The sequence below is a fragment of the Spinacia oleracea genome, chromosome 1 (genome assembly GCF_020520425.1).
Source record: "Spinacia oleracea cultivar Varoflay chromosome 1, BTI_SOV_V1, whole genome shotgun sequence".
NCBI classification, from domain to species: domain Eukaryota; kingdom Viridiplantae; phylum Streptophyta; class Magnoliopsida; order Caryophyllales; family Amaranthaceae; genus Spinacia; species Spinacia oleracea.
Window position 1 is genome coordinate 90,847,730 of NC_079487.1, and position 25,906 is coordinate 90,873,635.

Here is a 25,906-nt window from a genome sequence, read left to right on the forward strand (position 1 = left end):
TACTCACGTGTTAAATTTTTATTTAAGGGCCCCATTGGTTAATTTTTTAAAAAAAAGTTACTTTCAAAAATAAATATTGAAGTATGAAACATATTTCTCTCTTAAAGAAAATACTAGGGAACATATAAACAATATTTGTAAGCAATATTTTTTTAAGCAAATACAAGTATTCATAATGCTAACATACTACTCCGTATCATGTAGACTATACTCTAAAAATTGAATGAACTAGCGTGTCCAGAAATGTGTGTGGTTGTTCATCATGATTCATGAGTCAATTAAGTATGAAGAGAAATTAATTGTTGTGTGAACTTGTAACATTTTATATTCTTTTTTTTTTTTTTTTTTGACAAGGAGTGTAACATTTTATATTCGGCATCTTATGAATGGATAATATTATGAAACCAAAACATATCCAAGACTTTGGTTAAGGGAATTCAACATTTAGACATAAAGAAACCAAATCTTGCTTATTATTGATGAAACATCTATGATCTATCAACTAGTAGGAAGAAGGAATTAAGTGGAAGACATCAGAATTGAAGGTGAGAGCAATTAGCTGATTTAAAGGAGACTTTGCCCTCTTCAAGATCATACCCTACAAGAAAATCCATCTGTGCCAAATTCCCAAAGATAGCCATCTCATTTGCTGGTATCATTGCAAAACACACCATATCTTCCTGCACTTTAACAAATGTATTTGAAGGCTTGAGTTCGAGTTCTGCTCCAGCAAAACGCACCTTAACAATCGGTACATCCATATCTGCATCATTCTTATAACATAATGACATAATTCCTTCTGGATCTTCAACTGGTTCAGCTTTAATGTTTTTCTTCAACTCTGCTTCTAAATCCTGATAGAATTCCTCAGGTAATAATGTTAATGTTGTTCCTGAATCGATTATAATATTACCTTCCTCAGCATACTTTGATTTTGTATTTGAAGAGGTTGATCTTTTTCTATAATCAAACTCTATATTTCCAATTCCTATGCTTTCTAAAGTGAGGTAATAGAATGTAGATGGACTTTTCTTTACTAGAGGTGTTGAAACTACCCCTGAACCAGAGACTAATGCCTCGGGCCCAAAGCTGATTTTACCAACTAAACTAGTCTTAAAGAAGGGTACTAAGCAATATGAGAATTTCCCACCAATACTAGGCTTTATTTGGGAAACAAGAGATAATGCACCTCCCCCTAGCCCGATTATACCTGACCCTTTGTCGTTGAAGTTACCGCCATTATCATACCCACACCCGACTAACACTTGAGGAAACGAGGGTGTGTGGGACCCGAATGTGACAGTCTCAGAGGCTAAGACTCCGTTGGTGTAGGACTTATCCCCATAGGAATAGTAATAAGAACAATCACCATTTGAGTTACAAGTCTTAGTTGCCAAGTTAGTGTAACAAAGAGGGGATCCACATGGTATTTTTTTATAAGAGGAGGATTTTTTGGGGTCAAAAAGGGGTAATCTCTGCTTGTAACATTGGACACAAGGCTTGCATTGAGTCCAAGTAAGGTCACTCCCTGTATCAGCTATCCCAAGCAAGATAAGTGGGGGGCTACCTATTGATATGTTCATTAAGTACTCCCCTTTGGCAGCTATCACCGGGGACTGGACCATTGCTCGTGAGGCTGACACATCAAAGTAACGGGCACGGCTGGTGGAGCGGCGAAGGGCATCATGCAGCCGCTCCCAATGAGTCTTGGTGGGGTTATGGAGAGGAGAAAGAATGGAGTCTCTGTGAATGAGGTCTACAGTGAAGCCTAGTGATGCTGCTAGTATGGAAGAAAGGCAGATGAACAAGAATGAGTAATGCATGTTTACAAGGAAAGATGCTGCCATGATTGAAGGGAAATATTAGCTTGTAAACAGATGGATTGATTTGCAAAGAAAAGGAGAGATTTATAAGGGGAGATAACACTAGGAAAGGTTAAGCGAAAAGCCATAGGTTAATTAATTGATTGATTCAATAAACTGCAATAATAAGCAAACAAGGCAAAGAGATGTGGAATATAAATGAAAAGAAAAGGGTGATCAATCAACTTTTGAGTTTTGATCACTAGAAGATGAAGCAAAACAACAATTATACTGAATTAAGGCAGCAGTAAATGAAAGCATAACGGATGATAATAGTATAATATGGAGTACTAAATTAACTTTAATTGATTAATTAATAAGATTCATATAATTAAGCAGAGTTCTCAATTCTCAATTGAAGATTAAATAACATAATAATCATAATCATAATCATGAAATTGAAATTGAAATTGAAATGCAGAAGAGTGATAAGAAAGTGCATGATTATCAGTAATTACAGATCCTAGCAGTTGGGTTGGCAACGCAAACAGGACCGTAGCTCTTCTTAGCTTCTGGGGTACCACGTTTGGGCTCATCGGCCATTGCAACTCCGGCAACAGAAGAAATGGCAGCAGCTGCGACAGCAAACATCATCTCTCTCCTTCCATTGTTGCTGCTCTCTTGATTGGTCTCAGAGCTGAGCTTCACTGTGTTGGGTTTAACACTGTTGGTGATGACAAGCCTCCTTTGAGAAGCAGCTGCAGGAGAAAGAGTGGCGGCGCCACCGAGGAAAGAAGCTGCCATGCTAACTGAAGCCATGAATGCCCTGTTGTTGGAGTTCAAAATCAAGTTATGCAACTCTATCTGTGTGGGTATCTCACAGTATGTTGAGGAAGAAGATAGCTTACTGCTTAGCTTAATTTCAACCTGAAACTTTTTAGCATCTTATCCCTGTATTATCCTCACCAACAATTTTCCGACATCTGTCAATGTTGATTTAGTCCTACTTGGCAAATTATCAAACATCCACGTGGATTATCTAATAATTTTTCATCAGTGGCTTAAAATTTACAACCGTAGCGAAACCAGATGACTCAGTCCGTCATCAATACAACTCCATTGATGATTGATGTTGAGCCACAGAAATAAATACAATGTAATAAAAAAATCGATAAGAAACAATATAGTGAATAAGGTGTTTGCATTATCATTTTCAAATACACTTTGTATTGAATACGGACTACTTTGTTCCTTGTAGAAAATAGAGTACATTATATCATATGGTCCCGGTCTAGGGCCATTAATCATTTTCCAAAAAATGAAGAATACATTGTGTAAACTCAAATTTGAAGGTGACCAAATAATTTAATGGGTGATTATAATCTGTAAGAAAAACTTCAATATACGACAAACTAAGCATATTGTAACTCCGGCTCATTCAATTTATACGGGGAAGGCATGAGATCATCCACGTCAGCAAAAATATCTCCGCGACTGGGTGGCACTCTTGAAGCTGGTGAATCAAGGACGTAATCTGGAATAATGGGCAATGTCTCTTCAAGGACTTGTTTGACTGTCTGTAAAGGTTCAACAATGATTAATGAGTGAGTGAGGAAACCGCAGATGCAACAAAATGATTGTTAAAATATGTACAATCTCCCAAAAAACAGAGAGAACAACATTAACAAATAAACTAATGAATTTCAGTGGAAGGCTACCGTGCAATGGAAAAATGCAGCATCCACGTTGCGCTTCCAAACAGCATTTCTAGGCTCAGAATGAAAAAGGTTCAACAAAGGCTGTTTCACATAATTAAACAGGAGAATAAACATTTCAGCAGTTGAAAAACAAGATTAAAGATATAAATAAAGACAAAGCGTGCAAAAATACTTTATATGCCAACAATCAATCTGACAAAGGAATCAAATGTGTACCTTGACCAAATCCCGAACATTTGGTCTATTATTACCATGTTTGCCAAGAGCGGAATCTGCATACTCGGTGTATTTCTCCAAAACCTAATACAAAGGTGATTGTTAGCAAAATGAATGACACCCACATATCAAAGACATCAGACACAAAGACATCAGACACAATATGTATGGCTAACCTGACGACGTGTAAGATCACTAGGAGGATCACCATAGACTTCAGAGTCAACGTTTCTCAACACTTGCCAAGTGCTGCGACATAGATATAGTTCTCATCAAAATTTGCAATATCAAGTACAGGAAAAGGCACATGGTAACTTCCAAGAATGCATCCAAATAAAACCATTGAAACTCATCTTCAGCATAGCAGGTTTTTAATGAAATTCAAGCGAATGGAGAGATGCCATAACCAGATCAGATAGTTAACTAGGATTCTTGTACGAGAGCTATGCATAGATTTTCCTAGTTCAGGCCAAAATGCGTCATTTAGACAAGCTAAAATAGGCCCTAATCAGGCTCTTTTCCTCGGGAGACGAATGGAAATAATAGAAGCAAACAAACACTTAAAGCCAGGAAAAGAAAGAAAAAAAGGAAGACCATCACATTTCTATTACAAGATCTATGATGATTCATTTTATGATCCACCTATCTCTCTCGTCTAATCACTTAGAGTTTTACCTCCCCCTACTAATTGTCCTTCCTAATTATCAATTACAAGTACTCCGTAATATTTTCACATATCAGTGAAGATCTAAGTTTGGACTGCAAAATCAAAGAACACAATATGATGACAGAACATAGTACGTAAATTATTACAGAAAAACACTCGTAGAAGTCCCAGCCATAGAAAGTTCCAAATTACTGAAGTATATAATTCCATCGACAGTCCAAACAGAATAATGGCAAAGAAAACTAACAGGACTTATTACTCTGGGATGTACTCACTTATGGTAAGCAGCACGACCAACCATTACTCCATGAGCTCCTTTTTTTAGTGCTCCATTCACCTTTGAACCAGATAAAGAGATATCAGGAGGACTAAGAGAACATCAGATTTAAGATATCAAAATCATCAGCAAAGGAGAATGAGACAAAAATAATGACGACATAGCATCATAAGAAGAAATAATAAAACAAAAAACACATAACCAGTATCTATACTGTCAAAGTTCATAAGATACGTTTTCTACGGCAGCATGGCTAGTTTCTAAAAGCTCTTTCCACCCAAATAAATCAAACGACCATCCGAATAAATTCCAATGCTACATTTGAGGAATAATCTCAATGCTTAACAGCATTGCTAAGATTATACCATTGTCCACAGGGATTTGTCATCAACTAAGCGATTACTTGTAAAATTTTCACAGAAGTCGACCTATAAATGCTCACGGAAAATGGTTTCATAGAACAAACATAGCAAACTGATTCACTGGGGATATTTCCAAAAAAAAAAAGGGAAAATGGAAAGATATAACTTTTCTTAAGATCTAGACATGAAGCACATCCAACATTTAAGATTCAGACTGAAAACACATCATGAGCCTCCAGGCAACATAAAACAAGCATTAAATTGATTTAGCCCCCCCCCCCCCCCCCCCCCCCCCCCCCAGCCACCACTTACAAACAAAGGAATATCAGAATACGAATGATTATTATACAACCACTGAAGGAGCTACAAAGAGATTTTACCTCTTCAACCGAATTTATGCCTCCATTTATTGTAAACGTTAAGTCTGGAAAGTCACGTACTAAACCATAATAGAATTCATATCTGTGTAAACACATTAAATCAACCCATCAGTCTTCAATTCAAGTTCAGAGCTATATCGAAAACAACTGTAATACAAATAATATCCTCCGACCACAGACTTCAGCTTAATTTAGTCTATGCTTCTGGCAGAGAAGGCAGCTTTGAAATAGCATGAATTAAAATACCAACATACTTGAGTGGAGGAATTGATCGATTTTCAGCTGGGCTAATGCCATTGAGAAGTGCTTTCCGTGAATGTATGATAAAATGTTTGGTAGGAGATGTTGAAGATACTTTATAGATAAAATCACCTGGATAACAGGAAAGTAGGAATTTGATAGGAGCATCAGACAGCATCACAGTCAAACTTTAACTACACATTTGGAAACCAAGAATCTAAAACAAAATCTTCAAAAGGACAACAAGAAAGCAATATGGTAAAGATGTATTTTCCTTTTTCCAATTGGCACATAGAGTTACTACAAGCAGAACCAGGGCCCAGAAACCACAAGAGTTTAACAGGTAGGGGAGAGGGAGAGAGGAGAAGAGAATCAGAGACCTCAGAAGTAAGAATGCAACCAAAGACTCAAAGAGGCAAATTGTGCAAGTACCAAAACACAATTTTACTACTCCATATTCTAATAAAAAGACATTTGATGTTCAAAGAAATCACTCACACAGCTCATTATACGAATCATAATCATCAACACCAATACGGCATTTGACAGTCACAGGAACATTTGTATTGGCAGCAATAACTGACATGGCCTCCCCAACAAACTTTCCTTGCAAAGGCCAAAGAGTATTAAAGTTAGAGAATCTTACTAGCAATTAAATTAAAAGATGGTAATGGCGGTAAAGATAGGTCCGAACCTTTGGGTCGAGCATCAGACGAACTCCAAAACACCCATGTCCGACAACCCTGGGGCTAGGGCATCCACAACTGGTAAAAAGAAAAGGTTCCGGCATTTTTGTAAGACAGAGAATGATAGGGACCAGCCAAATAAAAGAAGAAAATAACACTAAACAGTAAACAGGTAGAAAAATTAGCCATAATAGAAAAAGATGTCAAGTACGGAGTACCAACTTTAAGTTAATTTCATCATAGCCGTAAGCATTAGCAAGTTGAGTCGCTTTTGCAATATTCTCCAAGTTATTCCCACCAATTTGAAGAGCTATTGGATGTTGCTCAGGGGTAAATTCCAAAAACCTGTCCTGGACATTTTCAATAAATAAATTATATTTGACCCAATCAATCCCATATATACAGGAATAATGTCCCTCAGAAAAAATGTCCACAGCCAAACTTAATAGATGCTAGCACTCAATATTCACTATTAAAGCAACATGCTCTCGCAGTCCCATATCCGATGAAATATGCAAACCAGTAATAAGAACACATAAGTAAAAAGAAACCATCAATTTCATGTTCAATTATTGAAAGCCAATTTCACGTTAAGCAATAAGCATCGAAACACAAAGCATATACAACAGCGAATATATTCATTTCCCACCTCCCCCCTTTGGTTTCATAATAAGGTCTAGATCAGGGATTAAGATAACAGGTGTTTTAATCGAAATCCAGTAACAAAAAAATCAATCAAAAAAAAAAAAAAAATTGTGTTCCAAAGGTGTCGTATTAAAAGCCCAAGTCTTAGGCCTTGAACAGCAGAGGATCTTCACTAACCAGATTACCCTTCTGAAATACAATGGTTTCTGCAGCAAGCATCTCCGTGTAAAGCCAAGCATTTTTCGATATGATTCGTGCAAGCACCCTAAAGTGATTGTCTGTCCACTCCATCATTGGGGCGACACTGGGAATCAAATCAAATCAAATCAAATTAGTAGATGAGACATTTCATATCACAATGGAATTCATTTAGGAAAGTTATTCAAATGAAAAAGACAGCATGGTTCAAAACCCTAATGGAAGAAGAAAACACACCTGAAGAGGGGAGGAGGGTAGCGGGCAACAACCATTGTTAATCCTTTATGTAATGTGTGGCCTGAGCCAACACAGTACAATCTCTTTGATGTTGATGAATTTACAGCAATTAATTTGGATGAAAACCGAGACCGAGGCCGAGTTTGAATGACTAAACAAAGTACAGGAGCACACGAAGCAACGACAGTATACCCTGCAGACCTCATCATGCCCTAATCAGACCATACCCTCCATGAATAAAATGTAGGAGTTCACTCACATAACAAACAACATTAGCTACAAATACAATATTACTCCAAAGGATTGCACTTTTAACACACAAATCACAACACAATATTATTACAGATACACCAATTAGTGAACCCTTTAATCTAAATCTTACTACATCCATAGAATGATAGAATAAAATTGACGAGTAAATATCAAGACTTTGGATGATGAATTAATTCCCAAATACACAATCACTTCAAATTAATAGAGCAACCAAATAATGTCTCTATCTCTTCTCAACATCATGACCCACAATTTTTAAATTGAATAAAACAGAAGTTGATAAACAAAATGAACTACTGCAAGAGAAAATTATAGCTAGAAAAGGAAAGTAAAACTTGATAAAGAGAGAGAATAGAAAGGGAGTTAGGGTTTTACTTGAAATTGAAGAAATTAATTATCTGGAGGCGTTTGGAACTGCAGCAGCAGCAACAAAGAGGAGGAGGATGAAGATTGAAGATTGAAGAGTGAAGCTATTCAAGAATTTTGCGGGTGGTATTTTTGATCTTGTAAACTTAAAACACAAAATTAGAGGGGAGAGAATTACTCCGTACTTGTATATTTTATCTTGTGGCTCTAGTTTGGGCGTCGTTTTATCTCGTCTGCCTGGGTCAGGGCCCAAATTTTATTTCAAGCCCATATTTCCATTTTAATTTGCGCATGACAAATTTTTGGTCAGAAAATTTGGAGGCAGGCTACATCGCTGTCCACCAGCGACAAAAAGACCCCATATCCATGGCAAAATGGTATTTTCGTTACATGAGTTGAAAAGTCAAACAAATTACTAAATATCGGCAATATGACAGTAATTGATACAACAATGACAGTATTTCAATACAACAATGACAGTATTTATGTAAACGATGATAACACTTCTATACATACTTTTATCCATTCATTTAATATGCAACACTTTTTTCCATTCATTTAAGTGGTCCCTTTACTTTTTCTATTTCATTACACTTATATACATAATTTCCTTTTTTTGGGTGATTGTGACAGTATTGTAATACAACAATGACAGTATATATTATAACAATGACAATACTTATTTTACCGATGACAGTATATAACAAGTTAGCAACACTTGTACACAATTATTTAAGTGGGGGCAATCTTTCCAACTTAAAAAAAAAAATGGGTGGGTATGGTTTTTTTTGTCACTGGTGGACATCGATGTAGCATGCCTCGAAAATTTGTATTCCTCAAATCAAGTAAATAAAAAACATAAACAATGGAGGAGGCAGGCTACATCGCTGGTCACCAGCGACAAACTGACCTCATACTCAGGGCGAAATTGTATCTTCGCTTCATGAGTTGAAAAGTCAAATAAATTACTATGTATCGGCAATATGACAGTAATTAATACAACAATGACAATATTTTAATACAACAATGACAGAATTTATGCAAACAATGATACTCCGTAATACTTATGTAACACTTGTATACATACTTTTACCCATTCATTTAATATGCAACACTTTTATCCATTCATTTAAGTGGTCCTTTTATTTTTTCTGTTTCATTACACTTGTATACGTAATTTCCTTTTTTTTGGGTGATTGTGACAATATTTTAAACAATGACAGTATATATACAACAATGACAATACTTATATTACCGTTGACAGTATATAACAAGTTAGCAACACTTGTGGACATTTATTTAAGGGTGGGCCATCTTTCCAATTATTTATTTATTTTTTTAGGGTGGGTATGGGGTCAATTTGTCGATGGTGACCAGCGATGTAGACTACCTCAACAATGGAGTACGATAAAAAGTTAATGATTGTCACCGGTATAGATTTTATACAGTGTGTTTCGGGGTTGAAAAGATGGTATGAGCTTCTTTGGTGTTTTGAGATCCGGCCACGTACGGTGCCTGCAAGATGAACTCCGGGCCAAGGGGGGATCCCCGAGGCGGAGCCTCCGACGCTGAAGTCAGTACAATTGGTGTATAAAATGAGAGTATTTTGGGGAGAGAGAGAGAGAGTAGGGTGGCTTCTCTATGGTTAGATATAGTGCCTTGTTGGGCCTTTGGGGCCTTATAAGTGATGTTGGGCTTGAATGAGTTTTATTGGCTTTTGGGTTAAAATGGTGTGCCCATTTTAACACCCCAACAACATGCCCCCCAAACCCAATTCTATTTAAAAAGTGGGTTGGGTTTTGATTTTGATCACGTCCAAGTAAAAGTCGATTTCAGCTTGTCGCTTACAGCTTGGAATTTATACCTTGGCTCGGATTTGTCCTTCGGATTTGTCCTTCGTTTTTTTCCTTCGGTTCTGACCTTCGAATTTTACCTTCGGATTTTCCCTTCGGATCTTACCTTCGGATTTTACCTTCGGCTCAGATTTTTATCTTCGGCTCGAATTTAACTTCGGTAGCCCGAAGGCGATGCCGATGTTTAATTTCTTCCAAGTTTCTTGTGATCCTTAGATACATCAAAGAACTTGCTTGTTTATCTAAGATTCTTGTGATCCGTAGATACATCCAAGAACTTGCTTGTTTATCCAAGGATGATCCGAAGATCTTTCCAAGACTTGCTCATTTAATCCAAGTTTTGGGGATCCGAAGATCTTTCCAAGACTTGCTTGTTTATCCAAGATTCTTGTGATCCGTAGATACATCCAAGAACTTGCTCGTTTAATCCAAGTTTTGGGGATCCGGAGATCTTTCCAATACTTGTTCGTTTATCCAAGTTTTGTGATCCGTAGATATATCCAAAAACTTGCTCGTTTGTCCAAGGATTCTTGTGATCCGTAGATACATCCAATAACTTTCTCTTTTATCCAAGTTTTGGGGATCCGACGATCTTTCCAAGACTTGCTCATTTAATCCAAGTTTAGAGGATCCGAAGATATTTCCAAGACTTGCTCATTTATCCAAGATTCTCGTGATCCGTAGATATATCCAAGATCTTTCCAAGACTTGTTCGTTTATCCAAGTTTTGTGATCCGTAGATACATCCAAGAACTTGCTCGTTTATCCAAGGATTCTTGTGATCCGTAGATACATCCAATAACTTGCTCGTTTATCCAAGTTTTGTGATCCGTAGATACATCCAAGAACTTTCTCATTTAATCTTAGTTTTTGGGATCCAAAGATATTTCCAAGACTTGCTCATTTAATCCAAGTTTTGGGGATCCGAAGATCTTTCCAAGACTTTCTTGTTCATCCAAGATTCTTGTGATCCGTAGATACATCCAAGAACTTGCAGTTTATCCAAGCGGATGTAATTCGGTTGTCCGAGGGCAATTTCCGATACTTAAGGTTTCCAAACTCTTGTGATTCGAGGATCTGGGCAATAGTTTGCTGAATATCCGAGCAGATGAATCTTGGTTAGCTGAGATGCTCTATCACAAAAACGAATGTTGACATTAATCTTATTTTATTTTGCTGTTATGAAGTTGACTTGCAATTTCGATAGTGTGATACATCAACAGATAAGTATATATGAATATTTACAGATTGCACTGTTTTGACATATATTCATAGTTTAAAAAATGAATTTTGATTTCATATTTCTAAGAAATATTAATTTCTTACTCTCCAATACATATTCTCAGCATGCCCCCCACTCATAAGTTGAGTTTTGGTCGACTTATAATGAGTAGTATTGGATAAGGTAAGTATAATGTAGTTGTGTTAGGATGATCATTTTATGGAAAACTATTTTTAAAATGCACCAAGTTTGTCATTACTCGATTGTTTAACCAACGATGAGATTTACTCGTTTTGTTGGTAGATCAAGTGAATATTATAATGCAAGTATGTCCGGCCAATATGTTTTATCATTGTCAGATAAATTCCAAGACAAACAAGATTATGCAAAAAGGTAGGATACGAGGCTACATAATTTTGAGCTCTATATTTAGTGTACTTACGCTTGTCAAACATGAATTTACAATTCGTTTTGAACATGATAAACGATTTGAGGTGTATGCTCTTGTAAAACAATTTAGGACTAGACAATGTCTGCCGAATTAAGTCTCCAAAAATATCCAGCATTTTACCAAATTTTATCAAGTCGAGTCAATTATTATGTTGACAAAATATAATTATAAAACTTAAATACATAGAGGATACTTATGTAGGGGAATACAGTTAAATATACATAACATGTGCGGAACATCCCCAAAGCCAGGAAACATGTATAAAGCACAGTTTATGATACTTACATTTGAAGCGTGTTTTCCCGAGTATTGTGTCAACGAACACAAACAAAGAACTCCACTTGTCGTTCCTCTATTTGGTTCACCGGCACGTTCAGATCCGTCTTGATTATTGTAGCTTAGACAACGCACAAGATTTTTGCTTTTCGGGATGAACAGTTTTTGAGCAGAGAGAACAACTGAAGAACGTAATTTAGGAATTAGGTTTTTGGACTTGGAAAAACTGATTGTGTGCTGTCTGGGAAAAATATGATAACCTAATTATTATATTGATGTAACCGTCCAAGACCAAAAGGCCTTGACCGGCCACATCCCCACGCAAGCAACAACCTGCTCCAAGCCACACACTGCAGGCCGAAGCCCACAACGCGCGCAGCCGAGCAACATGGGTCGTGGGCCTTGCGTGCTCGCTGTTGTGTTGTTGTGCGGTGATGCATGCTTCCACGCCCTGGGCTGGCTTGCTTGCTGCGTTGCGAGCTCGCTGGCGCGTTAGGCCTTACGCACATGCGCGCTTGGCTCGACGGGCCGGCATCTCCGATGCGGCTCGTATTCACGACTAACGCCTTACAGCTATTATTTATCGTATCGTATACGAAGAATCACCATCGTACGATACGATTATTTGTTTCGCCCAGCTTACGAATATTCGCGATACGATATACGATTCCGACGCAAGGTTTTATCATATAATACGTTTTCTAAACTAATTCCCGAAAAGCTATTAAATGAATTTCCGATTCATTTAATCCGGTGATCTGTTACATGCCATTGGTGTGACCTTATAGGTTCAGTCAAGAGTAAGTTGTGAGCTTAATATAGATTAGAATTCACTGATCGGAAGCATTTCTCCAGCTAGCTGTTCCGATCACTTAATCTCACTGAATTAATTGTTCGCAATTAATATGAACCTTGGTATTAGACTTAATGCACCTTGGGTGAAGGACATATTTCCTTCAGTCTCCCACTTATCATTCAGACAAGTGTGCATTCACATTCCTTTGTCGCTTAGTGTTACTTGCTGAACATAAGGTAAGATCCAAGCCATCCTTATTAGGTCCAGAAGTGTTTCTCGGATTACAGAGCTCAATTGTTAAACTTTTACAGAAGGTTAAGCCTTAACCATTCTGAGCACGGCCATGAATTTTCACAGTATCTAACTCTCTAAGAGGCCTTGTTACACAACAACACCATATCCTATCAAAGATAGGAGGACAATCCATTATTGCAATCTATGAACACTCACTTTGATTCATAGTACGCCATATAACTGCTTTTATAGCCTCCTTTTACGGTGCGACGTTTAGCAAGAATCAAAGAGAACTAATTCTCAAACGAGCAGACATAATCACTCATGTTCTGAGGAATGGTTCTAATCACCATTAATGAGAACTACTTATGACATGACTTTAATCTCTTAAAGTGTTCTCATGGTCAATCCGATACAAGATCAAATAAGTATCTATGCAGAAGATTCTGACATCCAGTCAATCTAGTTCAAGAAACAAAACTAAAAATCAACTTGCAATCTAATATTCATTAGTCATTGATCGTCCACCTTTCAATGACCTGGATTAGGGATCCTTTGTGACTTCAATATTCAAGTTAACTTATGGGTGTTTCTTTGTCGAAGAATCCATCTTGACATCCCATTTGAATGTTTTGAATCACACGGACTTATCATTGAATACTAAACCAAAATTAAATGAATATGAAATAATAAATTTCATAAATATGAAATGGTTAAACCAATTGTTTTAAACACAGATCTAACAGATGTTATAAAACAAAACTTAGAAAATCAAAGCCAGTCTCCAACATGCTTGATTCCCATGGTTGCTACATGTGCGTTATGCTTCGCTTGTGGCAACGGTTTAGTCAATGGATCCGCGACGTTGTCGTCAGTTCCGACCTTACAAATCTCGATTTCTTTCCTTTCAACGATTTCTCGAAGTATATGAAATTGCCGTAGTACGTGCTTGGACTTCTGGTGGCTCCTAGGCTCCTTTGCCTGGGGAATGGCTCCGCTATTGTCGCAATACAAAGCTATTGGTCCTTTAATGGAGGGGACAACCCCAAGTTCTTTGATGAACTTCTGAATCCAAATAGCTTCCTTTGCTGCTTCTAAAGCAGCAATGTACTCGGCTTCAGTTGTAGAATCCGCAACAGTGCTTTGCTTAGCACTTTTCCAGCTTACTGCTCCGCCGTTAAGGCAGAACACAAACCCAGACTGTGATCTTAAATCATCTCTATTGGTTTGAAAGCTTGCGTCCGTATAGCCCTTAACAATCAACTCATTTGTACCACCATAAACCAGAAACTGATCCTTAGTCCGTTTCAGGTACTTTAGGATATTCTTGGCAGCAGTCCAATGTGCCTCACCTGGTTCTGACTGGTACCTTCTCGTTGCAATGAGTGCGAACGAAACATCCGGCCTTGTACAAATCATAGCATACATGATGGATCCAATAGCCGAAGCGTATGGAATTCCACTCATTTTTCTACGATCATCAGATGTTTTGGGACACTAAGTCTTGCTAGATCCGTGCCATGTGACATGGGCAGATGGCCTCTCTTGGCTTCCATCATATTGAACCTAGCTAGCACTTTGTCAATGTAAGTGCTCTGGCTTAGTCCAATCATGCTTTTAGATCTATCCCTATAGATCTTGATGCTCAATATGTACTGTGCCTCTCCTAAGTCCTTCATTGAGAAACACTTTCCAAGCCAAGTCTTTATAGACTCCAACATAGGAATGTCGTTTCCAATAAGCAGTATGTCATCTACATACAAGACTAGGAATGCAATTTTACTCCCACTAACCTTCTTGTATACACAAGATTCGTCCTGATTCTTGATGAAGCCAAACTTATTGACTGCTTCATCAAATCGTTTATTCCAACTCCTTGATGCCTACTTTAATCCGTAAATGGACTTCTTAAGCTTACATACGTTTCCTTGGTTCTTTTGATCGACAAAACCCTCCGGCTGCGTCATAAACACAGTCTCTTCAAGAACACCATTCAAGAAGGCAGTTTTGACATCCATTTGCCATATTTTATAGTCATGAAACGCGGCAATCGCAAGGATTATCCGAATAGACTTAAGCATCGCAACTGGAGAAAAGGTTTCATCGTAAATCAACGTCGTGAACTTGCCTGTAACCTTTTGCTACCAATCTAGCCTTGTATATGTATACAATTCCATCTTTGTCTTTCTTCAATTTGAAGACCCATTTGCATCCGATAGGTGTGAACCTATAACAGCCCGCTCTTAACGAGCTGCTAATTAGAATTACTTAATAGCATTAATCAAACTTAGCTCTTAACCCACAAGGAATTAATCCATAATGTTCAATAACTCTTCATATTTAACTTTAATAATATTCACACAAAAACTATTACAACCTTCTATATGAAATTCAGCTAGCATATATCTCTTTTTGCATTCGCGATCCCTGATTCAACTTCCAGCATTAACTAACCCTGCAAAATCACGAATAGGAATCTGCCCCCACCAGGACAGGTTCAAAGAACAAAGTCAGGGAAACTGAGTACACATTGCCCAACCTGAAACTCATTTTAGTGGCTTAAAACATAATTTCGTGAGTTATTTATTTCAAAGATAAAACCGATTCAATACGAATCAAATCATATTCAAATTAAGCTCAGTAATCAAATTGCAATAATTTAAAGTACTTGAAACATTGAACAAAACTTTGATGTTTATAACTAATAAATAAATCAAGCAAGGGCTTGGACTCAATCAACAGGTGATTCCCAAAGATCGTAAGATTTATATTTTCAGAAGTCCTCAAATCCAATTTTCAACGTAACTAATCTCATATGCTTTGAAAATGAATCCATCACCAATTCTCAACTCGTATCTCAGAGTTTACCTGAGCTTAAACAACTAACACAACTTAACTAAGACTAATTCTCCGCTTCCCGATATAACATGGAGAAAATCTTCATGTTGAGGCTCACCACCACATCACACATATACATTCCTTAATTCGGAAACAATAAACTTAATACGATTTTCTCTCGATAATTTATTTTGGAAATAATATCACATTGTAATATCAAAAATGTTTTTCTTAGAAATCTTTGATAATTCAAAGCTTGCACAAGTTCAAAGATTTAAGAGATATTTGCTTTTTGGCAAATCATTTGCATTTCGAATCACACACATTTACAAACTTCACAATATTTGCTACTTCTAGCATAATCAAACACATTTAATCTTTCAAACGTATATATAAATCGGGGAAGAGAACACGAATAGAGATGGGTTGAAGAACCACTGTCTCCAAACTTTTAGGGGTCGTCACCCACCTTTTCACACATGCTTGCAAGACTTTTTAGGACATGTCCCCACACAGATGTACATATGTACATATACACAGATGCACAAATGTGCATTTACACAGATCACACACAAATACACAAGTGTTGTTCATGGCCGTTGTTAACGGCTTCTTCCCCCCTAAAACACATTTGAAAACTAATTTAACAAATTTAAGAAATATATAAATATAATTCTTCAAAGGCTTGTATCACAAACCAAATCACATCTGAATTAAACACAATTAAAAATCTTGGCACAAACCATACTTATACAAAATTCAATATATTCGCTTAAAGATCAAAATGAATTACTCATAATTTTTCACAAACTTCGTGTACGTGATGCTTTGAAAAATAATTTTAAACATAGTATTATATAAATTTCTACTCTCTTAACCGCACCCGAGTAAGAATTAAACTTTGGGGCAACTCAAATTTCTTAAGCTTATCACAAATCATACTCTTCAGCTCAAATTTCCAAACTCACTGTTAATCCATAGAACCCTTAATTTGAAGTACACAATTGCTCAATTAATTTGGTTTATAACACAAAGATCACACCTCTAAACCATTAGCTTATAATCACAATAGCATATTAAGCTCATGTCCTTTAATTGCATAATCTTCATAAAGTCTGATCACTTATAAGTAGTCCTAAATGAATCTGGCTTCTCAATAAAATACTATACCCCAAACAAGCTTAATAGCTCAATCCGTTCTAGTCAAACTTGACTTCATGCTCAATCGCACATGGTTACGTTCTCAACATTGTAACATAGATCTTATAAGTAATTCTCATTAGGGTTAAAGTATAAAACGATATATAAATCCACAATTTAATCGTATTGAAATATAAATTATTTATATTATTTTATATTTTTCAAGAATAATCTTGGTCTTTCAATTTCAAACATACTCTTTATAGAAAACCATATAAAGATCTCAAACGAAATAATTTAATAACATGTTGAGCTTCCCAACTCAATAAAGGATAACTTGCTATAGGCCATACTTCATAATTCGGAAAATCAAGTAATTAATTAAAATACATAATATATATTGAGTAGTTCCAAAAACTAGATTCTAGAAGATCAATTAGTTTACTTCCTATGATTATCCAAATCATAAAACTTAGGAAAAATTGATATTGACAGTTCCAACTATGGCCGTTTAACTTTTAAAGGTCCCAACTTTTGATTATTCTAGAGTGGTCTCAACTTTAAGGTGTGTTTTCCAAGAATGGTCCTTTGGTTTATTAAACTATTAATTAAGTCGATTTAAGCATATCATACTGTTCCATTTACTTCATTTAATTAAAAAATATGATTATTGCACGAGAGATATGAGTGTTAATTAAGTTATTTAGCACTTAATTTTAACTAAGGGACCATTTTTGGAAAACACTCTCTATAGTTGGGACCACCCTGACATAATCAAAAGTTGGGACCTTTTAAAGTAAATCGGCCATAGTTGGGACCGATAATATCAATTTTTCCTAAAACTTATTTCAAAAGTGTTTTTCGTTGTAACCAATCATTTTCGTCATATTCGAACTAAAATCATACAATAACTGGTATATTGGTGAAACCAGTTTAGCGATAACTTTAATCATAACATAAATAAAGAAAATAATAATCTCATAAAAATAATTTGTAAATCTTATTATAAAATTATATGGCTCAAATAATAGTTCAAGAAAAGCACAATTGCAAGGACATATATTTGTCGCTTATGAATCAATCGATAGTTCTTGCTAAACCTTATTAATCCCAACAGAGGTTAATATATATTAGTCACACTCATATTTCTCTAATCATGTACTCCGTAGGTTATTTCAAAGTTTATCACACCATAGCTCGAATACTTAGAAAGATGCCCAAACAGTATTTATCCATCATACCAACATTATAATTACACTAGCATAGGCTTGCCATGGCTTTCCATATTGCAAAAGACTAATGTCTTCACAACCCATATCATTGTTATGTAGGCATAATTATTTATAACAAAATCTAACATCAATCGTATACCCAAACACACGACCAACTTTCACAAGTCTCACCATCAAACTCACAAATCTCACTACCGCATGGTCACAAGTCTCATGTTCAAATCAATCAAAATATTTCGATTCAAAACATAAAACATTGAGTTCATTGAAATTCTAATAATACAAAGATCCCACATATTTTTACGAAATCACAACTTCCAAATCATAATAACGTAACACTTGAAATTAATTCAAAAGTCTTATTCTTAAATGTAAATCACATAATTCACAAAATTCTTAAAATCTAGGAAACACAAGTCATAAATTTTACAAAGGTGGATGGACAATGTGTACCTTCAATCGTCACACCTAACCTCCAAGAATCTCATTTCACAACCACCATCAATCGCTTTAATCTGAATTCAATCTTCCAGAACACATCCCCATACTTTAATCTCCAGCGATAACCATAATCTTGACCATTGATTTTATCTTGAACTTCATAAATTAATCACCAACAATTTACCTTGAACTTTAGAAGCCAACAACAAAACTAAGAAGTTGGGGAAGTGAGAAGTAACAAGGAAGAGGAGCAACAACAACAACACGTTGGCAGCAACAATCGTCAGCTTCAGAAGACCGTATCTCTTAGCTCAGGGTTCCGATTTTAGTAATTCTTGAGCCTAAATTCATCAGGGGAAGAGAGATATACAATTCTTATTCAGAGTACATAACCTCAAAATGATCAGAAGAGTGCTTAAATATGATAAGGAGAATCTGGTGCTGACTGATAACAACAGCAGCAACACTCAGTTTCAGAAGGGCTTATCTCCTAGAATAATGCTTCAAATTGATTGATTCTTGAACCTAAACTGGTTAGTTTTTCAAGGGCTACAACTTTCATGAAGAAAGAATTTGGTAAACATGAGCGAAAGATGGATTAATTTCATCCAACATGACCGACGTTCGAGAGGAGAAGATGAGATGGGTTTTTTTTTTTTGGGTCTTCTCCTTGGGTTCACAAATGAAGGAACTCACTCATAAAAAAAAAGTGGAACATGGAGGAGTTGACAACAATAAGGTGTGTGTGTCTTCCTCTTTGGTTGACACATATGCAAGAGGAGTGAGGAATGATGACTAAGACTCAAGGCTAAATTAGTCTTTTGCATTAACCCAAAATAATAAGATTTAATAAAATACCAAATATCTTTAAAACACTAATAAATCTTTATCTTAAATTTGTATTCCTTAAACCCATTTTCTCAAATTCTTTAAGACACATATTTAAGCTATATAGTTAAACTAATAAATATTATTATCAATTAATTAAGAGCTGCTTAAAAATAGGCTATTACATAACCCATCCGGCAAATCTACCAAATCCCAGACTTGATTTTCAGACATGGAGTCTATCTCGGATTTCATGGCCTCTAACCATTTAGTGGAGCTTGGGCTCGTCATAGCTTGCTTATAAGTCATAGGTTCATCACTATTTAATATGAGAACGTCTATGTTTTTAGTCAAGAGGACACCTGTCCATATGTCCGGCTGAATCTTAGTTCTATTTGACTTACGAAGGGCAACAACGTTTTGAGGAACTACTCCCACTGGCTCTTCTAAAGACCTTGGAGGTTTTTCACCCTGAACTGCTTCTAAAGAGTTCTTGGTTCGTTGTTCGTCACGAATCTCTTCGAGGTCTATTATTCTCCCACTTGTCAATTTGGACATATGATTTCTTTCTAAAAAGACACCGTCACGAGAAACGAATACCTTGTTGTCTGACTTGTTGTAGAAGTAATACCCCTTTGTTTCTTTTGTATACCCAACGAAGAAACATTTGTCAGATTTTGGTTCTAGCTTGTCCGAAATTAATCGCTTGACAACTTTTGACGGAGCACGATTCAGTGTGAGTGCTGCAGTTTGCAACGCATGTCCCCAAAATTGTAAAGGAAGTTTGACTTGACCCATCATTGACCTGAACATATCGAGTAAGGTCCTGTTTCTACATTCCGACACTCCATTCCATTGAGGTGTCTCCAGAGCAGTCAATTCAGAAAGAATACCGTACTCTTTTAGATGGTCATCAAACTCGTGGCTAATATATTCACCTCCTCGATCTGATCTTAGAGCTTTGATTTTCTTGCCATGTTGATTCTCTACTTCATTTTGAAATTCTCGGAATTTCTCAAACAATTCAGACTTGTGTTTCATTAAGTAAATATAGCCATATCTACTGAAATCATCCGTAAATGTTATGAAATAGCTGAACTCACCTCTAGCTTTCGTACTCATAGGCCCACATACGTCCGTATGTATTAGCCCTAGTAGTGCGCTTGCTCTTTCTCCTACATTTGAGAAAGGTTGCTTTGTCATTTTTCCAAGTAAACAAGATTCGCATTGATCAATCTTCTCTAAGTCGAATGATTCTAGAATTCCCTTCCGTTGAAGTAATTACACGCGCTTTGTGTTTATATGGCCTAATCGACAATGCAACAGAAATGTGAGATCGGAATCACCAGTTTTATCCTTTTTTTAGTATTTATGTTATAAATGTGTTTGCTCGTATCTAGAACATATAGACCATTTTCTTGTTTTGCTGAACCATAAAACATTCCATTCAAAGCAAAAGAAAAACTATTGTCTTTAAATTGAAAACTAAAACCTTTAGAATCCAAACTTGAAACGGAAATAATGTTTCTGGTGATACTAGGAACATAGTAACAGTTTTCTAGTTCCAAAACAAAACCACTAGGCAAAGAAATAAAATAAGATCCTACGGCTAATGCAGCAATCCGTGCTCCATTTCCCACGCGTAGATCCATCTCGCCTTTATCAAGCTTTCTACTTCTCCTTAGTCCCTGCGAATTGGAACATAAGTGTGATCCACAACCAGTATCTAATACCCAAGAAGTAGAATTTGTAAGATTACAATGTATAACGTATATGCCTGAAGTAGAAGGAACGTTCCCGTTCTTCTCATCTTCCTTACTCTTCAAGCAATCCCTCTTCCAATGCCCCTTCTTCTTGCAGTAGAAGCATTCAGAGTCGGCAGGAGAACGAGTCACCCTCTTCTGTTTACCAGAAATGGTGCTGTTGGAAATAGGTGAGGCCGTAGCCTTGCCCTTACCCGTCTTTCCCTTACCCTTGCCTAATTTCTTGAAGTTCTTTCCCTTACGCACCATAAGCACATCGTGCTTATTCTCTTGCTTGAGCGTCTTTTCAGCGGTCTTCAGCATACCGTGAATATTATAATGCAAGTATGTCCGGCCAATATGTTTTATCATTGTCAGATAAATTCCAAGACAAACAAGATTATGAAAAAGGTAGGATACGAGGCTACATAATTTTGAGCTCTATATTTAGTGTACTTACGCTTGTCAAACATGAATTTACAATTCGTTTTGAACATGATAAACGATTTGAGGTGTATGCTCTTGTAAAACGATTTAGGACTAGACAATGTCTGCCGAATTAAGTCTCCAAGAATATCCAGCATTTTACCAAATTTTATCAAGTCGAGTCAATTATTATGTTGACAAAAAAAAGTATAAAACTTAAATACATAGAGGAGACTTATGTAGGGGAATACAATTAAACATACATAACATGTGCGGAATATCCCCAAATCCAGGAAACATGTATAAAGCACAATTTAAGCATACTTACATTTGAAGCGTGTTTTCCCGAGTATTGTATCAACGGACACGAACAAAGAACTCCACTTGTCGTTCCTCTATTTGGTTCACCGACACTTTTAGCTCCATCTTGATTATTGTAGCTTAGACAACGCACAAGATTTTTTCTTTTCGGGATGAACAATTTTTGAGCAGAGAGAAAAACTGAAGAATGTAATTTAGGAATTAGGTTTTTGGACTTGGAAAAACTGATTGTGTGCTGTCTGGGAAAAGTATAATAACCTAATTATTATATTGATGTAACCGTCCAAGACCAAAAGGCCTTGATCGACCACATCCCCACGCAAGCAACAACCCGCGCCCAGCCACACACTGCAGGCCGAAGCCCACAACGCGCGCAGCCGAGCAGCATGGGTTGTGGGCCTTGCGTGCTCGCTGCTGTGTTGATGTGCGGTGATGCACGCTGCCACGCCCCGTGATGGCTTGCTTGCTGCGTTGCGAGCTCAAATATAGTTGCCCCGTGCAAACCGCGGACTACCGGTCCAAGATGATGACATTCAAGGAAAGGACCGATGAAACCCTTCAAGAGTCATGGGAAAGATTCAATGAGCTTCTTCGCCAATGCCCACATCATGGAACAGAGATGGGGGTGCTTCTCCATTGCTTCTACCACGGGCTTTCTAAGGCTTCTAGGACGACCCTAGATGCGGGAGCCGGGGGGCCAATCATGAAGAAGAGCTTGGAAGAGGTTTTTGACATCATTGATGATGTGGTCCGAAATTGTGAAGATTGGAACAATGATAGAAGAGAATGTGACAAGAAAGGAGGAAGTTACGACCTTGAGCCGATCCATGCCTTGAGCTCCAAGTTTGATGCTCTCGTCACACAACTTCAAAGGTCCAATTCTATCCCTTCTTGCCCTTCTACTCCCCAATCCCCTTCTTGTGCTTTGTCTTGTGATTATTGTGGTTCATTTGAGCATCCCTCTTCGTATTGCTATCCTTTCTACCAACCCATGGAACAAGTTAATGCTTTTAATAATGCAAGCAACCAACGGTTTGATCCTTATTCCAACACCTATAACCCCGGTTGGAGGCACAACCCAAGGTTTAGTTGGAAGGATGATCAAACCCAAGGTCAAAACCAATTTCAAAACCATGGGAATGGTCGAAATCAAGGAAACTATGAGGGTGGAAGTTCAAGCTATTATGGGGGTCCAAGGAATCAAAACTACGCCCCAAATTTTCAAAATCAAGGCCAATCCTCAAACTTCCAAATGTTAGGTTATGATACATATGACAAAACATAAATCATGCGGAAAAACCATAAAGCCAGGAAAGCATATTATTTACACATAATCATTTAGCATAGTTTAGATGCATACACTTTGTTGCGTGCCCTCCCTAGCTGCGCCCGAACCGAACAAGAACAAGTCTTTAGTACTCCAAATGTCGTCCCTCCGTAGATAGTCCACAGTGCGTCCGGATCCGCCTCAAGTTAGACCAACTAGAATCGCCCTTAAGGTTACCAGGAGTTTCGGCTATTGTGTTTGCAAGTGTATGGCTGATTTTTCTTTCAAAAACTTACCCTTTGAATACTTCAATTGTCTCTATAAATTATGACCCTAGGCTCTTATTTATAGAGGTATGGAAAGGGAATTGGAATCCTACTAGGATACGAATTAATTAAACTAGAATCCTATAAGAACTCTAATTAATTAATTTATCCTTTTAGGATTAGGAATTTAATCATATACCAAATCCTAATAGCTTTAGGAATCGTGCATGAACACAAACACACACACGCACGGCAGCCCACGAGGGGCGCCTATGCGCGCGCGCTCAGCCCACGCCACGAGGCCCGCAACGCAGCCATGGCCTTGGCGCGCGCGGGGCCTGCCTTGCGGTGGGCCTGGGCGCTGCCTTGGCTTGGCGTGTGGCGCGCGTTTGGCTTGCTGGGCGATGGCCCGGCTTCGTGCTGGGCCTTCGTCCGGCAGGCCTCGTCCGATGCTTATTCGTACGATACGCTTCCGATTAAATTCCCGGTTCCGGAATTCATTTCCGATACGAACAATATATAATATTTCCGATTCCGGAATTAATTTCCGTTTCGAACAAATATTTAATATTTCTGTTTCCGGAATTATTTTCCGATTCCGATAATATTTCCGATTCTGACAATATTTCCGTTTCCGGCAATATTTCCGATTCCGGCAATATTTCCATTTCCGTTAATATTTTCCGATACGTACCATGTTTCCGTTTCCGGCAACATCTACGACTTGGATAATATTTATATTTCGAATACGATCCATATTTCCGTTTCCGGCAATATCATCGTTTCCGGAGTATTCATTTCTTGCTTGTGACGATCTCAGCTCCCACTGAAACCAAGATCCGTTGATTCCGAATATCCATAGATGGAGTATTTAATGCCATTAAATACTTGATCCGTTTACGTACTATTTGTGTGACCCTACGGGTTCAGTCAAGAGTAAGCTGTGGATTAATATCATTAATTCCACTTGAACTGAAGCGGCCTCTAGCTAGGCATACAGCTCACTTGATCTCACTGAATTATTAACTTGTTAATTAATACTGAACCGCATTTATTAGACTTAACATTGAATGCATACTTGGACCAAGGGCACTATTTCCTTCACCAAAGACCACCACCACCACAAAGCTATCAAAGTCAAGGGAGTTACCAAGGTCAATCCTCCTCTTCTTCTCAATTTCAAAAACCGCCTCCACCACAAAGCTTCCAAAATCCCCCTCCCGGTTTTCAAAGACCACTCCTCAATGCTCCACCTCCTCAAGAGTCCAATATTGAAACACTGTTGAAAACTTTCATGACTCAAGTCAACCAAAAGTTTGATTCCATGGCCACGCATAATAAATTGCTTGAAACACAAATTGCGCAATTGTCATCCTCTAATGCTTCAAGAGTTCCCGGTTCTTTACCTCCTCAAGGGGTAAGTCCCGGTGAGACCCATCAAGCTAATGCTATTGTGACAAGAAGTGGGAAAAACCTTGTGAATCCAACTACTAAGAGTCCAACTCAAGGAGAGAGTGAGCCCGTTGATGAGAGCGAGCCTATTGTTGATACCACCATAGATGAGGAAGAGGTTGTGGTGAGTGAGCCAATGGTTGTTGAAGTTCCAAACAGAGTGGTTCCTCCTTACAAGCCCAAATTGCCTTTCCCATCTCGTTTTGCCGGAGCTAACCTTGATGATCAATTTGCAAAATTCCAAGAAGTGCTCAAGAACCTTTATGTGAACATTCCTTTTGCCGAAGCCCTTAGGCAAATGCCTACATATGCCAAGTTTTTGAAGGAGATCCTAACCATGAAGAGGGTTGTGGATGTGGTTGAGACTATTAGCCTACCCGAAAGTTGTAGTGCCATTATCAAAAACAAGTTACCCACCAAATTGAAAGATCCCGGGAGTTAGTTTTTCCATCCCTTGTGCAATTAGGGAACTTGTCATAGATAAATCCCTATGTGACTTGGGAGCAAGTGTGAGTGTAATGCTATTCTCTATTTTTCAAAGGTTGAATGTGGGAGAGTTGAAGCCTACCCAAGTGTCCCTCCAATTATCCAACCGTTCGGTAAAGCTTCCATTGGGAAAGGTAGAGGATGTGCCTATGAGGATCGGGAAGTTCTTTATTCCCGTAGATTTTGTGGTCTTACAAATGGAGGAGGACCCCAATGTCCCAATCATCTTAGGAAGACCTTTTCTTGCCACCGCGGGAGCAATCATAGATGTGAGAGGGGGTAGACTATCCCTTAGTGTAGGGGATGAGAAAATTGAGTTTCAACTTAACCAAATCATGAGATTCCTCTCCCATATGGATGATTGTAAAAGGATTGATATCCTTGATGAGATTGTCAATGAGTCTATGAGCATGCATATGCATTCTACTAACGATGTTCTTGAGTATGTTCTTGTGCATGATCCCAATGAATGCAATGCCACCATGGAGACTCAAGAGATGCTTTTAGCTATGGATTGTGAATAACCCTTGGTTTCCTTTGAGTCCACCAAGGAGGTAAGCAAGCTTAA

General features: G+C 37.6%; 3 protein-coding genes across 5 annotated transcripts; all 3 read right to left on the reverse strand.

The window, feature by feature from the left end:
• Nucleotides 1-364: 364 nt before the first annotated feature.
• LOC110791929 (aspartic proteinase CDR1-like) lies at nt 365-1,859 on the reverse strand (the record flags this gene model as incomplete). The annotated part of the gene is made up of 1 exon (XM_021996698.2): nt 365-1,859. A coding segment is annotated over one exon (1,326 nt), but the record flags the coding sequence as incomplete, so codon positions are not given.
• A 286-nt stretch (nt 1,860-2,145) lies between these two features.
• LOC110791931 (photosystem II 5 kDa protein, chloroplastic-like) lies at nt 2,146-2,721 on the reverse strand. The gene has a single exon (XM_021996701.2). The coding sequence runs from the start codon at nt 2,619-2,621 to the stop codon at nt 2,310-2,312; it is 312 nt and encodes a 103-aa protein (XP_021852393.1). The 5' UTR covers nt 2,622-2,721; the 3' UTR covers nt 2,146-2,309.
• A 265-nt stretch (nt 2,722-2,986) lies between these two features.
• On the reverse strand, nt 2,987-8,249 carry LOC110791930 (uncharacterized). Of its 3 annotated transcripts, none has more exons than XM_056836072.1 (13): nt 8,077-8,249; nt 7,429-7,640; nt 7,171-7,297; nt 6,571-6,698; nt 6,357-6,426; nt 6,161-6,263; nt 5,677-5,794; nt 5,423-5,504; nt 4,679-4,740; nt 3,913-3,985; nt 3,737-3,820; nt 3,521-3,601; nt 2,987-3,379 (listed from the first exon to the last, which is right to left on the reverse strand). In XM_056836072.1, exons 2-13 carry the CDS (start codon nt 7,635-7,637, stop codon nt 3,215-3,217), a joined length of 1,302 nt encoding a protein of 433 aa, XP_056692050.1. In that variant the 5' UTR covers nt 7,638-7,640; nt 8,077-8,249; the 3' UTR covers nt 2,987-3,214. The 3 variants fall into 3 exon arrangements, with proteins under 3 accessions (XP_056692050.1, XP_056692053.1, XP_056692046.1); XM_056836075.1 differs by having other exon boundaries at nt 6,571-6,693; nt 7,429-7,621; nt 8,077-8,236; XM_056836068.1 differs by having other exon boundaries at nt 7,429-7,621; nt 8,077-8,235.
• Between the last annotated feature and the right edge of the window lie 17,657 nt (nt 8,250-25,906).